Here is a 17909-nt window from a genome sequence, read left to right on the forward strand (position 1 = left end):
CAAAAAGAAATTCGAGACAGTTCATTCAAGCAACTTAATGGCTCACTTAAAAACCGTAGAAAAAGAAGAAGCAGACACACCAAGAAGGAGTAGACGGCTGGAAATAATCAAACTCAGGGCTGAAATCAATCAATTAGAAACAAATAAAACAATTCAAAGAATCAATGAAACCAAGAGCTGGTTCTTTGAGAAAATCAACAAGATTTACAAACCCTTAGCCAAGCTAACTAAAAGGCAGAGAGACACCACCCAAATCAACAAAATCAGAAATGAAAAGGGGGACATGACTACAGACACTGAGGAAATCCAAACAATCATTAGGACTTACTTCAAAAGTCTATATGCCACAAAATTTGAAAATCTAAATGAAATGGACAATTTTCTTGATCGATTTGACTTACCAAAGCTGAATCAGGACCAGGTAAATCAATTAAATAGTCCTATATCCCCCAAAGAAATAGAAGCGGTCATCAAAAGTCCCCATCCAAAAAAAGCCCAGGACCAGATGGCTTCAGCACAGAATTCTACCAGACCTTCAAAGAAGACCTAACTCCAATTCTTTTCAAACTATTCCACAAAATAGAAACAGAAGGAACATTACCAAACTCATTCTATGAAGCCACAGTCACCTTGGTACCTAAACCTCACAAAGACTCAACAAAGAAAGAAATTTCTTTCGAAAAAAAAAAAAATTCAGGCCAATCTCCCTTATGAACATTGATGCAAAAATACTTAACAAAATACTCTCAAACCGAATACAAGAACACATCAAAGATATTATCCACTATGACCAAGTAGGCTTCATCCCAGGTTTGCAGGGGTGGTTCAATATACGGAAATTGATCAATGTGATCCACCATATTAACAAACTGAAAGAAAAAAACCACATGATAATCTCCCTAGATGCTGAAAAAGCATTTGACAAAATCCAACATCCATTCATATTTAAAGTATTGGAGAGATCAGGGATACAAGGCACATATCTAAACATAGTAGAGGCAATATACAGCAAGCCTATAGCCAACATCAAACTGAATGGAGAGAAACTTAAAGCAATCCCACTGAAATCAGGGACAAGACAAGGCTGCCCACTCCCCATTCTCTTCAACATAGTTCTGGAAGTTCTTGCTAGAGCAATAAGACGGTTGAAGGAGATCAAGGGGATACAAATTGGAAAGGAAGAAGTCAAAGTATCACTATTTGCAGATGATATGATAGTATACATGAGTGACCCCAAACACTCTACCAGGGAATTCCTACAGCTGATAAACACCTTCAGCAAAGTGGTCGGATTCAAAATTAACTCAAAAAAATCAGTACCACTCCTGTATACAAAAGACAAAAGGGCTGAGAAAGAAATTAGAGAAACAACACCCTTCACAATAGCCACAAATGACATAAAGTACCTTGGTGTAACCCTAACCAAGGAAGTCAAAGACTTGTATGAAAAAAATTTCAAGTCTCTGAAGAAAGAATTAGAAGAAGATATGAGAAGATGGAAAGATCTCCCATGCTCATGGCTTGGCAGGATTAACATAGTAAAAATGGCCATCTTACCAAAAGCAATCTCCAGATTTAATGCAATTCCCATCAAATTGCCACAACAATTCTTCACAGACCTGGAAAGAAAAATTCTCAACTTCGTATGGAATAACAAGAAACCAAGAATTGCTAAAACAATCCTCTACAATAAAAGATCTTCTGGAGGTATCTCCATCCCTGATCTCAAGCTGTACTATAGAGCAACAGTTTTAAAAACTGCATGGTACTGGCATAGAAACAGAATGGTGGATCAATGGAACCGAACAGAAGACCTAGAAATAAACCCACACACTTATGGACACCTAATTTTTGACAAAGATGCCAAAACCATACAATGGAAAAAAGATAGCATCTTCAACAAATGGTGCTGGTCCAACTGGATGTCTACATGTAGAAAAATGAAAATAGATCCATACTTATCACCCTGCACAAAATTGAAGTCCAAGTGGATCAAAGACCTCAACATAAAACCAGACACATTAAATCGGCTAGAAAAAAAAAAGTGGGAAATACCCTAGAACTCATTGGTACAGGAGAAAACTTCCTGAACAGAACACCAACAGCACAGGCTCTAAGAGCAACAATCAATAAATGGGACCTCATGAAACTGAAAAGCTTCTGTAAAGCAAAGGACACCGTCATCAAAACAAAGCGACTGCCTACAGATTGGGAAAGAATCATCACCAACCCTTTATCTGACAGAGAACTCATATCCAGTATATATAAAGAACTAAAGAAGCTGAAAAGCAGCAATCCAAGTAATCCAATTAAAAAATGGGGAACAGAGCTAAACAGAGAATTCGAATATCGAATGGCAGAGAAGCACTTAAAGAAATGCTCAACCTCATTAGGGAAATGCAAATCAAAACGACCCTGAGATTTCACCTTACACCCATCAGAATGGCCAAGATCAAAAACTCAAGTGACAACACATGCTGGAGAGGTTGTAGAGAAAGGGGAACCCTTCTCCACTGCTGGTGGGAATGTAAACTTGTACAACCACTCTGGAAATCAATCTGGCGCTTTCTCAGACAACTAGGAATAGTGCTTCCTCAAGATCCAGCCATACCACTCCTAGGCATATACCCAAAAGAGGCTCAAGTACACAAAAAGGACATTTGCTCAACCATGTTTGTAGCAGCTTTATTTGTAATAGCCAGAAGCTGGAAATAGCCCATATGTCCCTCAACTGAAGAATGGATGCAGAAACTGTGGTACATCTATACAATGGAGTATTACTCAGCAATGAAAAATAAGGAAATCATGAAATTTGCAGGTAAATGGTGGGACCTGGAAAGGATCATCCTGAGTGAGTTGTCCCAGAAGCAAAAAGACACACACGGTATATACTCACTCATATAAACATACAACATAGAATAAATCCACTAAAATCTGTACATCTAAACATACTAAGCAAAAGAGAGGACCCTAACTAAAATGTTCAATCCCCATCCTGAAAGGCAAAGAGGATGGACATCAGAAGAAGAAGAAAACAGGAAACAACCTAGGAACCTGCCACAGAGAGCCTCTGAAAGCCTCTGCCATGCAGACTGTGAAAGCAGATACTGAGCCTGATGGCCAACCAATGGGCAGAGTGAATGGAATTTTATGTAAGAAGTGGGAAATAGTAAGAGCTGGAGAGGACAGGAACTCCACAGGGAGAGCAACAGAACAAGAAAATTTGAACACAGGGAACTTCCCAGAGACTCATACTCCAACCAAGGACTATTCATGGAGATAACCTAGAACCCTCACAATGTAGCCACTTCTGATGAGAACTGATAGACTAAGATCAGAAAGAAGGAGAGGAGGACCTCCCCTATCAGTGGACTTGGGGAGGGGCATGCATGCAGAAAGGGGGAAAGGGTGGGACCAGGAGGGGAGGAGGGAGGGGCTTATGGGGGGATACAAAATGAATAAAGTGTAATTAATAAAAGTTAAATAAAAAAAAGAAAAAGAAAAGGAAAAAAATTTAAAAAAAGAAAATGAGATGCTATTGGACAACAGAAAGTCTGTCAGTGTTACAAAGTTTCTTGGTTATTTTTGTGTTTTAGTATTTTGTGAGTAGTGAGTGACAAAGGGCTTCTAAGCAAGAAATCAGGGGACAATCCCTTATTAAATTCCCTCCCTTATTTTACTGCTCATGAGATCGACTGTTAAGTTCTCTCATTCAGTCCAAAGAAGGAACTATCCTGCTCACAGAATGTTTTCCCAGAACTTCAAAATCACTGTTAGCCACAAACCCCTAGGGCATGTGCATTTCAGCAACCCTGCTCTATAACTGACCACTCTCTGACCATTACTGTTCCTCCTGTGTCACAAAGGGCACATTTAAGGAAACACTGATCCCACATAAATCCTCACTTCAGCCACTAGCTGCATATGATTTGAACTGATGACACCTCAAGATCTAATTTCTATCAAATGGAGAAATAACTTAGTAGCTTCACTCTGGAAATATCCCTCCAGTAAAGTAGCCCACAAAATGTCACCTCAACATATCCCAGCAGTGTTCTCACTTATGGAGTCAGCCATGCTGCAGCCAGCATACACAATTTACATGCATTATCTTTGGGAACTTTATACATGCATGGAATGCATTTCGATCATATTTATCTCTACTCTCCTCTGCCAACTACACCTAGAAACCTTTCACTCATAACCTATGTTGCTGTTTTCTTTTTCTTTTTTTTCTTCTTCTTCAAGAACCCACTGAGTCTGATAATTGCTGCCCATATGCATAGTTGTGAGACCATCACAAGGGCAACATAACAGAGTTCACATTAGCAAAGAAAAAAAAAAGACTCTCCCTCCCTCAGCCATCAACCACCAATAGCATCTCAGCTAGGAATGGGATCTGGTGAACTTCTCTTACCTATAGAGAGATTTTGACTGGTTTTGTCCTGTGCATATAACCACACTTCTGTGAGGTCCTCGGCCATGCACACTTTTGCTTCCTTTTCTAAATAAGACTTCTGCTTACAGGTGTTCTGTATCCTTATAGCTTGTTTATCAATAAGAGCAAGAGCTCTTAGAATCTCCTCCATAGACAGATGTTATTAGACCACAGCCCCATGTAACCCAATTATACCTTTAAAAATCATTCCTTACAAACTCAGCCACCCAAGGGCTAGAAATTCAACATTTCATTTTGGAGGAATATCAAACATTTAGTCTATAACACTCATACATAAAATATAAGCAAAAATTATTGATAATAAATGAAATTGTGTAATCATAGTCTATAAGACATCCCTTTTAACAGGTTGTGAGAATATGCATATATATTTGGCTTCGGTGTCTTTCAGACATTCTTCCCATTATGATTTTTAACCATGTACATCACAGATGCGATATTAACAAGAGGAGCTGGTGAGAAAGCCATATACTTACTTTTCTTTTGGAATAGTAAATGGAGTCATTCTATAATTCAAAAATGGACTTGAAATCTCAAGGAACTGCTCAGGCTTCTTTGGTGCAGCATCTGAGAAGTCGGGAAATGTGATGTACACTTTCAGAATCCTTCAGATTCTAAGGCAGTGTCAGTTAGAGTACATGTTTACCCAGGGATTTCAATAGAAGTAAGCAGGAATGAACACAGACATTTCAATTAATTAAAACACTTTACAGAGCTTGCCAATATTAGCTTTCCTTTGTCTATAGCCAGTTTCTTTTAAGGCTGTGTGTGGAGCAATGATATTGAATGGTGAAATTTAACAAGCATTTGCATTTGCTGCTGCTTTAAGTGCAAAGATGACTTTACATATAAATCGTTAAAAAAAAAAAAGTGTCCCTCAATTAATCTCCTCAGCACAACCACTTAAGACCTGAAGAGGAATGTGAGCTGATTCACAGAAACTAAAGTGGAAGAAGAAGCAGGAAGTATATGGCAGGGAAACAGTGGGCTGAGAGAGAACTGTGAGTATGCAGGAGTATTAAGCTCGTTTGGAAATAAGAAATTCCCATCAAACACCAGGCATGGTGGTGCGCACACACTGTAATCCTAGCATTCAGAAAGGCAGAGACAGGTGAATCTTTGTGAGTTCAATCTACAAAGTCCAGGACAGCCAAAGCTGCAAAGAGAAACCCTACCTCAAATTAAAAAAAGGAAAAAAGAGAAAAAGAAATTCAAATTGAGAAAGGAGAGCAGCACATATCATCACAGTGAGCCGTGAAGTTGAATAGGAAAAGAAACAAGGCTCAGACAGAATACCAAAGTTCCTCTGGTCACTCTGCACTATCCTTCAGAATGAAACTCCTTTTTCACTCTTGTTCATTGTTTAGCTTACATATTAAACCCAACAGAAAGAAAAAAGAGAACCATATAAGCTTTAGCAGAGGCCTGACACTATGATCCCACCAGATCAAAATATGGTATGTATGTTTAATTGTTTTGAATATAAAATTTTGATGAAAGAGTCGAGTAGCGTTAGGTACGTGGCTGCATGGTTAACCCCAACACATAACCGTCTTCCGCAGAAGAGACTGGCGAACCCCCAGAGAGGTGTAAATTAGACTGTTAGCAACATGGCACATACCTTGAGCTTCGTCTGTTATGACTGTTTCCTTTTTTTGGCGAATGAGTTTCCAGGGAGGTAAGGGAGGAGGCTTGGGTGGTGCCACAAGGGGACAAGACCTACTTCTGGTCACCAGCACAGGGTGGCTGCAGATGTGAGAAAGCCCGTATTCCCGAAGTTTCTCTGCAGAATTTGCCTAAGACATGGAAAGAGGAGTTAAAGTGAATCTTCATTGTCTCTTATATTTAAAACTTTCGCTAATTTAGAAAAAGGGGCAACTATGTTTCTAACCCTTAATAAAAATTACACTACTTTACATATTTCTTGGATCTTTAAGTTTTTCTGAGACCCTATTTGCTTATTGAAAAAGAAGAAATTAGGCCATTCTGAAGCTTAAGATCCAGTGAAAATATAAAAGTTTGTGGGTAGCAGTTTTCTATGTTGTAGCTGTAAAATCAGTCCTGATTATCTAAAAATAAAAAATAAAATAAAAATAAAACTCACTGTCAGTTGTTTCTTAAATGTGCTTAGGTCTTGTAAGGTGACAAGAGGTGGCCTTACCTATATGATATATTATAATCCTTTAACAGTGGGTTTTTCCTCAGGAAGTCCCCATCACTGGAGACAATGGAGGCTTTGACAGTGGGGTTAAGAGACTAAGAAAGGAATAATAAGAAGGTCAGAAAAAAAGAAAGAAAAAAACTGAAGGGGAAAAATCTTCCAGAGACAAAAGCCAAAGTATTCAAGAAAAGGATTTGGCTAAGCAATGTGTTGAAAGTTGAGTTTTGGGGATTCTGTGTAAAGTGTAGAATTACCCTAAGCAGCATTTGTTAATCGCTATGACAAAAAAGACACCAGCCACTCCTGGGAACTATAACAAGAGATACATTCAACTGGACCACAGAGAAACAGGATCCTGACAGTCTTGATAAGACCTGATAGGCTAGGGTCAGATAGTAGGGGAGGAGGACCTCCCCTATCAATGGACTAAGGGAGGGACATAGGGGAGGAAGAGGGAGGGAGGGTGGGACCGGGAAAAGATAAGGGAGGGGGCTACAGCCTGGATACATAATGAATATATTCTAATAAATAATAAAAATAAAAAACAATAAGAAGAAAAAAAAAAAGAAGCAGCCCTGGGAGCTAGCTCTTTTGTTAAAACATTCAGTTCTGAAGCCATATGGAAAAAGTCAGACCATTATTTCAACAAAACTTTAGGTCCTAACTGCTGCCTGAAATGTGTTACAGAAAAAGAAAGAGAAGAGTAGGAGGAGAGGGAGAGCATTGAATTGATCCATGCTACTAACATAGATTGTTTTACATTTAACAAATAACCAATAATAAATACCAACTACACTGAAGTTAGTCCCTCTGGGAACTATTTTTTTTCTAATGATTTGACATGATTGGTTTCTATAATAATGATATAAATAATAATTCAAATTTAAGAGAAAAGTGATATTTATGGTTTTAAAAAGTCGCCTAAAAGAGAAAACCTTTTTACTTTTGTTTTCTTACAGACTCTTATCAATTTACTAAAAAAAAATTCAGAAATTTTTTGTAATTCATAAAGTAGCCTAAAAACATTTCCTTATACCATCTAAATAAAGATATTTTTTTCCCTACAACCTTTATTTTGTTAGGTGTTAGAAGCCATGATGAAATCAAGTCACCACTTGAGAGTAATCGGCTGGTAACTTAGGGAGAATTTAAGGCCACCAACAATAACATGTTCAAAGAGGCATAACTGCAACAGTTACACATTAATACTACCTGGGTGAAGCCATACTCAAAATCATACTTTAAAAGTGGAACAAATTCTAGACATTTAACAAAGGATAATTTTGAATCATACTCTCTCTGTCCCTCTGTCTCTGTCTCTGTCTTTCTGTTTCCCTCCCTTTCTTATAACAACCAATATTTTAATCTAAAAATAACTTCTTTTTGGAACTGTAGAACATTGAAAAATAAAACAAAGTAAAATGTTGTGAAAATATAAAGTGATGGTTGGAAAAACAAAGCAAGATATTAATTCTGCACCACAGTTATTAATATGTCAAAGAACTGTCCTGATTTAGCATGATAAATTCAAAAATAAAAAATTCTTATAATTTATTTTCAATATATTATGTAATTTTAGGGAATCAAATAAGCAGTGCCACAAATCCTGGTTAAAATTTGATTGTTTGATTATTTATTTATTATTATGTATTTATTTATTCAATGTGTATGAGTGCTCTGTCTACACACACAGTGGAAGAGGGAATCAGATTCCATTACAGATGGTTGTGAACCACCATTTGGTTGCTGGGAATTGCACTCAGGACCTCTGGAAGAGCAGCCAGTGCTCTTAACCACTGAGCCATCTCACCAGGCCCCCTTGATTGTTTAAAAACAAAAATCAATCAAACAAACAAACAAACAAACAAACAAAAATTTTCCCCAAAGCACTTCAGAGATCCTTAGACAAGAATTAGGTGTAAAGAGGGCTGTAGAATAGCACTCTCAAAACTAAATAGATACTTAATAATCTCTGTTGAATGGTTCAGGCAAAAACTTAAGCTAGAAATCTTGTTTTCCAAGACCCCTTTACTGCTCCCCCCATTCTATTTCAAATTCTCTAAAAGCAGGAGCCAGAGTTGCAGGCTGAGAAAGCTTATTCATCTAAAAACCCAAAGTGTAAAATAAATAAATAAATAAAATAAAATAAAATAAAAACCCAAAGTGTTTAGGATGCCTGAGAGCAGGAGTATTGGATCACATAGAGTAGTCTGTGACATTTTGTTCTAGTCTTACGTAGTCTCCATTGCTTCTTAACTAAATGCAAGCTGTTAACTTATGTGCTGATCTTAACATTCTTTGTGCTGTAACTGTAGTGATATACTCTGTAGAAGGAATCTCCTATGTATTGTATGGATGCAACACCTGTCAATGAAAACAAAAATCTATGGCCTATGGTTAAGGCAGGAAACAGGTGAGACATCCAGCAGACAGAAGGAATTCTGGGATAGAGCCAGGCACCTGAGATTTCAGCCTGTAAGATGTGAGGAGAGCAGATGCATGGTACCTCAGCCCAGGTAACCAGCCAAATGCCAGAATGTAAAATAGAACAAATGGGTTATTTTAAGTTATGAGCTAGTCATAGAAGAGCCTAGCTATATGGCCTAGGTATTTGTAAATATTTTGAGTGTCATGAGCCATTATTTCAGGAGCTTGGGTGCATTCTACTACATACTCCATTTTACAAAATTTCAACAGGCAAGAAATCATTTCTTACATATTTATGTTTAAATAGTGTATGCATATTCTCTATTCTAGTCTGCTATTTACGGAGGAACTAGATAAAAATCATATAAAGTCACCCTCAAAGAATCAGCAGCGGGACAGTGGACCATGACACAACCAGACACATGGAGACAGCTGGAGTGGATCCTTTGATCATGTTACAGACACTAGACCGACCCCAGAGTCTTTGGCACTGTAAGCTCTCTATGGTACCCCAGGGGGAGGTTTAAACAGGGTTGTGGTACACAGTATTTGCAACACTCAAAGGTACATGACCACACTGTGCCTGGCAGAAAAAGAAAAAGAAAAAGGTTTATAAAGAATATTCTTTCCTTAGTTATAATTTGAACTGCTTCTGGAACTTCTGTACAATTAATTCAATCTCTGTCGGTTTTCTGAGCACAGGGTCTGTGTGGTCTCCTTGCTCTTCGGACTTTCCACATGATCTTTTCTCTGCTTTGAATATACTTTTTCTTATTTACTAGTATAACTTCTTTTATACCTCAGGTTAAGCAATCAACGTCCTTGGGAAGACCTCCCTGGCTGCCCATTAGGGAAAAAAGTTCAGTCATGTGTCCTGTCTCTCCACCCCCAACGTTTTTTTTTCTCTCATTCAGATAGGTATTCATCTGTGCCATTGCTCCAACAAACGCTGTTTATCTAGATACCTTATATACTCTGTTATAACAGTTTCCTCGTTGTTTTCCACTTAATTATACTCACTGAGCTTTGTGGCAAGGAACTCGGACTGTGATATTCATCTCTATGGTGTAAGAGTAGATCACATTGCCTAGCATATATGCATTATAATATATGAATTAATGTGTATGAAGTATTACACTTTTAACAAGCAGCTTGAGTATCCCTTGGATATAAGGCATAACATGCAACAAAATATGGTTAATGTCCTTTAGTGGTGCATATATTGAGTGTTTACCATCTAAAGCATCTGAGATGGTGCCCATGATACACAAGGAAGAACATAGGGAAGAAAAAAGAGACCCTAAACTCAACAGAACGCTTGGCTTGAGAGCAGCTTTAGGTACACACCCAAGTATGTACAGTTGTGGGGGAGCTGCTGATTTCCAGACACCATGAAAATTTCTGATTCTGCAATTCAAGGATGGTTGCTCTTATTTCACTTTGGATTAAAAATAACAGAAACTGCCTCTGCCCCTGTGCACATGCTAGCACACTTTGTTCTATCATTTTTATAATGTTACTACTGTTTTTTACTGACTTTTGCCAATAATAATGGCTTCTAAAATGATGGTATTGTGATCTCAGGCTAATCTAAAGAATGAACAGTGACTCCACTGGAATATTTACTTTTCAAGCTAATCCTCATTAAAGTTTTAAAATTCAACTCCAACTAACAAACTGCGCATTCATGCACAATTGTATCAATGTACTCACTATCCCTACATTTTAATGTAGTAAGTTTAGATCATACACAGTCCCTGGAAAAGGTGCTAAGTGTCTAAAGCCCACAGAGCCAGAATTGAATAAGCCTTCAATGTATAACATCAGTCTAAATAAGCTAACTAGATGTTATCCATCTAAAAAGAGAGCATTTGCCTTGCCCCTCAGAACAGAAAAAATGGCTCAAAATTGTGGAATTATATAAATGGTATGCAATAACTAAACATGTTAATTAAAAAGCAATGTCATGGGAAAAATGATAATAATACTGCTAAACAAAAGGCTGGCTTCCAAATGGAATATAAAATAAAATTCCACTCTGAACAAAATATAGAGAATAATCAGAACATGTGCACAGGATGGAAACCAAAGAATATGTATACATGTTTACAATGAATACCAAAAAATGTGTATACATGTATACAATGAATACCAAAGAGTATGTATACATGTATGCAATGTATATGCCTAATTGTTTATATTATGCATAACTTAATTGTATTGCTTTTGGTTACATTTACTAATTTTCCTCTTTTTGCTTAAATTTATTATTTAAACACAAGTAGCATTTATTCTGCATTATTTTATGATGCAAGAATGTCATGGCAGTGGCACCCTAACCTAAGCGAAACTGGGAATGATGTACACAAGTTTCACTAAAATGTATAGTTCCTCTATCTTTCCTTTTGTATATAATAGAAATTTACAAAATAAAATGTGATTGTATTTTTACCTTTATATAATTAGATAGTACTATGAACAACTGAGGTAATTTTGCATGTTCCAGCTCCTTGGTTTAAGTCAAGTAGCATGTACCTCCCACTACCACACATAAAGAAATTGTATGTCTTGGTTTTGAATTCTTACCATCTTCTCTAACATAAAGACCTTGTTTTCAAACAAATAGAGTGGTGTAAAGGTGGCATATACAACCATGTGAGGGGACTGTGTTGCCGTGGAACCTGGAAAACAAACATATTGAACCATGAACATTCTTGTCAATGTGAAACTAGGCAGTTACTTTCTCACTGTGGACTTCTTATGAGAGTGGTAAGAAATAAGGAAGGAGGAGAGGCAAGGACTAGGAAGGAGAAAGGGAAGTAAGTAAGAGAGAGAAAGAAAGAATAGAATATATCTGGTATCTTTTTCTCCTTTTATAATCATTTAATCTTAGCTACCACCCAAAAAGAATCTCCAAAAACACATTAGAGGTTATGGCTTCAATATATCAACTTAAGAGAGAAACAGTCTCTTCCATGATGTTTTGCTCCTCCACAGACTATATCATCCACACACATGAATTCCATTCAGCTCAGGACAATGGCACCAAGAGCTTTAACTCAGTTCAGCATCAATCTCAACTGCTACGTCCTCACTGAAATCTCTTAACCCACCTCCAGTAAGACTTGAGACTTGACTCATCTGAGGCAAAGTTTCTCTCCTACAATTCTTTTTTGTTTGTTTGCATACACACAATAAAAAATATTCAACTATAAAAAGTGAAATTTTTTCCTAGAGTTCTCACATAGCTAGGAGCCTGTGACACTCGACAAAAAAAATACAATGGAGACACAAACATCAGACAGGGTAGGCACCCATGTCAGAACAAACACTTAGCAAGGGTAATTACATTGAATCTTAGGCTTGGGAATAGTTTTCTCTTAGGCTGGATTCTCAGCCTGCTGGGCCCACTGCTCCCCTCCAGCCCTCAGTGGTGGTCCTATCATCATGGCTTTGGCCAGGGAACCTGTGAGAACATTTTGTAATGGCTGTACCTACAAAGAACCCTTGCAAAGAGGTCTATCTGGCTCTTTGTATGGGTCATATGGGTTACTAAAAGCAGAGAGCAGGGCCTACCCTCTATAAATGAACTGAAAACAGCCTTTCCTCCTGGGGGTCTGGTGAGCTGCAGTTCTGATTGTCTGTGGATCACCTTGAGGAATTACCTGCACATGCACATGCACAGCTAAACAGCTCTCTGGTCCTATCCTGTAGAGTTATAGACCAAGAACCTCCCTTCATCCTATCTGTGTCTCCTCTAAAATGGCCTCTGTGTGGATAACCCTGTTTCTATCCCAGTCTTTGTGAATCTGACTGATTATCTCCATAGCGAATGTCTTCCTTATGGGTGGTTTCAACCACAGACTTGATGCCCATTTACAAGCTGAGAATCCACCTCAGGTCAATATCCAGTGTAATTGCACGCAGGTTTTTGCATCTACAAAACAGTAGAACACAGTACTGGCAAGCTCCTTTCCAACTTACAACAAGGACTGCCTTTCCTCCAATTTTCAATCAAATCTTCATTGTATGGAGCTTTTTCCATAGCATCTCTCACATGTGTAATTCTTACCAACCAGCCCTTCAGAGACATTCTTTTGCAACTTGTATCTCAAACTCTTCCAAGCATCCACATTGTCACTCAGTTGCAAATTCATCCCCCAAATTCATTCCAAATTCAGTGTTTGTTACACCAGCACATTGTGTCATGGTAAGAGCATCTGTATCAATCCTGTCTCACTTGAGAAACAGAACTGATATGGAAATAGAGTGATTGTTAAGAGTTGGTCCATGTAATTATCACCCAATCTGAAGGGTGAGTCAGCCTGCTGGGGAAGACCCATGAGAAGCAATAGGTTGTTACTGCCTGAAGACAAACAGACTCCAATCCCAAGGAAGGTCAATGTTTTGGTCTGAGTCTATAGGCACTCAGGTGAGAAAAGGCACAGCCTTTTCATATTCAGTATTTGCCTGATTGGATAGAGTTGTTCACAGGAAACAGTATGAGATGCTTTACTCTGCCTACTTATCTGAATATTAACATCATCCAAAAAGCATATTCACCCAGCGTTTGCCCAGATTTCTGAGTACCATATGACATGTTAGAGTGGCTAACTTTCATTGACTTTTTCCTATGTGTTAAGTACTACCTTCAGTAAGTTCTCATACAAGTCTATGAAATAAATTGTATGGTATCAGTTCTTTCAGAGAAGGGAACTAAAATTAAGTTAGGTTAATAAGTGTATCTAAGATGCATGTCTGAAAGTGTAAAATGTGAGAAGTGACTGTGAAAGGATGCCTAGTCTTTTTGGTAATATCTTATTATCAATTATTCTTTATAGCAACAGCTAAAGAGTAGGTTGAACAGAAGGCTTTTCAGGTCACTTTTTACCAGAAGGTGTTTGTAATTCCACAATATAATGCAAAACTCAACACCAGAAGAATTTTTCTAGCAGGCTTATAATTTCTTAGTTTGATATTATGCATGTGTGGGGATATTTGCATATGTGTGCATGTGTCATAAAATTAGAAAAAGGATGACAAAAAAGATATTAAAAGATGGGTAGAAAAGAGGATAATGGAACATATGGGACATGAAAGGAGAAGTGGGAATTTTTGAACAAAGGATGGGAACCAACCAGAGGGAAGCAAGGGGTTGTCAGTGACAGGGAGGATGAATGACACATGTATATGACACTTGTATATGAATATCATGAGCATCTTAAGGTTTTAGGTCAAGTTATTTGGGTTCAAGAAGTAGCCTTCTTCTTAATCTTACAGTTCTTTGATCTTTAACATTGCTCTGAATTTTTTGTTTTTCAATATATTTTGGAATACAGACCATTCTTGCCAGGCTTATCTTTTATTGGCAGTACCGTCCTAAAAGTAAATATTATAAATTAACACTGTGTGTGTTAATAGCCACTCTGCCATGTATTTCTAAAATCTAGAACCACCAACTGTATAACCACATTCCAATGTGTAATAGCTTCCAGCTTTGCAGTGGTAATTTTCTAGGTCTTCATAGATGTCAAGCTCGAGATGCTTTCTTCATTGCTAGGCACCCCACTACTAAGCAGGGCCCACATATCTTCACTTTGTCACTGGCACTCTCACCTTGGCAACTTTTTATATAACACTATAATCATTCTTAAGAATTATACAACTTTACAAATGTCGTTGTTTTGCTTCCATATACTATAAAGTGGACATACATGACCCACAGGCAAGTCTACACATACTTTTTCATTGCTTCCCACTCTTTCCACCCATGACTGTGCTCTAAACACTGCCAGGGTAGCAAAAGGAGAACTGTGTATGTGAGCATCCCATAATCAAGCTGGAAGTGAGGCATCTCATCTCTGCTCATGTTACATGGGTTACAGCACAAGCATAGGCTAATCTAACTTTCAAAGAATCTGGGAATATACCATTCTTAACTGGTGAGAGGAAATTTGTAGTGTCTCTCATACTCAGAAATGCCCCCTATAATAACACCAAATCATATTCTAGTCCTGCTGAGTTTTGCTCCTTTGCAATAAATTTTAAAACTCTTGCTAGGTTACTAAATCTATGTTACCCTGTAGGTAATAAGTTTATGCCAAAATTACAATATCTAATATTGATGGTAACTTTTTGTCAGATATTAGAAGGGTCTAATGCATTCATATATTAAAACCTGGATATTTTTCATTAATGTCACAATCTGAATCTAAGCTTCTTTTGAAGTAACATTTTAAGTTTACTTGGTCAGGAAATTGTTCAGCATTTAAAGATTCCACTATGAGCAGATATTGAGGGAAAGGATAACACAGTGGTTACAACAGTAACTCTCAAGATCAACTTCCTGGACTTGCAAACCCACTTCCAACTCAGTTGGAGTTATGCCAAAATACCCCAACCAGGGCCAATGGACTTCCCTTCTGTAGGGACAATGGTCTACACAGAGATTTCTCAAAAGAATTCTATAGTTGGTAATGGTAAGTGACTACAGTTCACCCCCTTGTTTCCTTTAGTGAATGGGAACTCATACTGCAGCATTCCCATTGAACTCTGTCTTTAACAATACGTAAGGGATGAGATGGGGGTGCAAGTGCATGGCCTGAAGCTTCTGGAACTTTGATGAGAAATGTCAGAGATCAAATAACTGAAAGATTAAGAAGAAGGCTACTTCTTGTCCCCAAATAAACTTGACCTAAAACTTTAAGACACCCATGATATTCATATACACATGTCATATAAATGTGTCATTCATCCTCCCTCTCACTGACCACTCCTTGCTTCTCTCTGGTCGGTTCCTATCTTTTGTCCAAACACTGCCCCTTCTCCTCTCACTTCCCTAAACTAGATGCAATTACTGGATAATTTGGGTCCTGGTTTTCTAAAGTACTGAATACACATTCTGGGAAAGGAGGATGAAGTGGAGATCTAGTGTTCAGGGAAGTAAAATTTGACAAAGGTTAGCTACTGTCCACCAGAGGGTGCCCTCTTTCTCTAAAATACCTAGCCAAACTGTGTTTCTCCAACTCCCTGTGGGCAACTGTAATTAGTGAGCTACTATCGATGAGTTTGGACCTTAATGATCTCAACTGTGATAATCTCACTTATTTTTCCACTTCTGTTGGTAAAGATTTTAGAATCCACATGGCTAAAGGTGTCTGTCTATTTGAATTATTTATAAGTTACATTCATGAATACATTTATGTTGAAAATAAAAACTGGGGGACCTTTAAAAGTCACATAGTTATTAGCACATAATAGTTTTTAGTAGATATTATAGAAATAGAAACATACTCATGTGATTAAAAACATGAATAAATATCTATACAACTTCTGTTACCTTACTTATCTTCTTTATAAAATTTGAAACTATGAATGTTTTTTTAATTTTTTATAAGATTTATTTATTTATAAATTATACACTATCATGCCTGCAGCACCAGAAGAAGGCACCAGACCTCATTATAGATGGTTGTGAGCCACCATGTGGTTGCAGGGTATTGAACTCAGGACCTTTGGAGGAACAGTCGATGCTCTTAACCTCTGAGCCATCTCTCCAGCCCGTTTTTTTTTAAATTTTAACTGCTGCTGTGATAAACATAGTAACTTCAGAAAGTTAAGAAAACATAGGTCTTTTATATTAGATTCCCCAGCCAAATTTAATATTTAAATTTAAAATTTATATTCAATTTGACAACATTTCTATTGTCAAATTGAATATAAATAATATAAAATCATGTCATTCTTCCCCATAGGAATTGGGTCTATAAGTTAGTCATCTTTTTAATACTCAGGGTCCATCGATAACCTGCTATAAATAAAACTAAAGCAGCCAATGTAAGAAAATGCACCTGCAAATCCACTTATTATCAACTGCATGGAGAAAGGAGGTCTACAGGCACTTTTTTTTTTGTTAGATGATAACCATCCAGTATTCCATCTTGGGCACATTTAAGAATTAAAACAGTCTTTGTGAGTAAACTGAAGCATGACATACCAACAGATAAATGGTTTGGACTTTAATTCTTAATTCTGAGAACCCACTTAGATGCTGCTGTAGTGTAACCTGGCTTTAAAGGGGTTTCACTCACTTCAGTGTTGAAGCACAGATCTGACATTAGGCAGATCTCACAGCCCAAACCTGAGTCACATCCTGTTTATTCTTAATTTCCTTGTTTTGTTTTGTTTTGATTGGATTGGATTGGATTGGATTGGATTCTTCTGTTTTGGATTGGTTTTGATGTTCTGTTTTGTTTTGAGATGGGTCTAACTGTGTACCATGGCTGTCCAGGACTCACTATGTAGAACAAGCAGGTCTCAAACTCAGAGATCCACCTGGTTCTGCCTCCAGAGTGCTGGGATTAAAGGCATGCAACACTATGCACAGTTTAACCATGAGTTCTAAGGCAGGAGCGAGGGATGTATTATTGCTTTCACTTTCACAAAGAAAAGGAAAAAAGCAGTGTTTAGTTCATTTTAAAAACTAAAGCATTGTCAAGGGCAATTTTACTTTTCTTTTCATCTCCTACAACATGCAATCCCATCAATTACACAAAGGACCCAAAGTTTGAGTGAAAACTTGAACATGCTTATTTAGATACTTCAAAAGAGAAAATATACTTCTATATCCCAACGTCTTCCATCAACTTATGCAGCGACTAAAATAGTTACTGAAAGAGATTAAGAGCTTACAATCTGACAAGGACTGTACAGAGTACTGAACATCTGATGAGGGTCTTGAACCATGGAGTGAAAATTTGAATTTTTCCTTCTCCTTATCTCCATCCTTCATCTTCTTCTTCCAAAGGTCTTTTGGCTCTGTTTTCTCTGACACACACACACACACACACACACACACAAAAC

The 17909-nt window shown here is 37.5% G+C and overlaps 1 protein-coding gene across 1 annotated transcript in view; it reads right to left on the bottom strand.

Moving 5' to 3' along the window:
• Adgb (androglobin) overlaps positions 1-17909 on the bottom strand; it is a 142692-nt gene that overhangs the window by 77924 nt on the left and 46859 nt on the right. The window contains exons 9-12 of the mRNA XM_060373216.1: positions 17739-17873; positions 11634-11728; positions 6081-6255; positions 4936-5026 (exon numbers count right to left, since the gene is read on the bottom strand). Of these exons, the coding sequence (XP_060229199.1) occupies positions 4936-5026; positions 6081-6255; positions 11634-11728; positions 17739-17873 (496 nt within the window). The remainder of the gene's footprint in view (positions 1-4935; positions 5027-6080; positions 6256-11633; positions 11729-17738; positions 17874-17909) is intronic.

Source organism: Meriones unguiculatus, chromosome 20 (genome assembly GCF_030254825.1).
Source record: "Meriones unguiculatus strain TT.TT164.6M chromosome 20, Bangor_MerUng_6.1, whole genome shotgun sequence".
NCBI lineage: Eukaryota > Metazoa > Chordata > Mammalia > Rodentia > Muridae > Meriones > Meriones unguiculatus.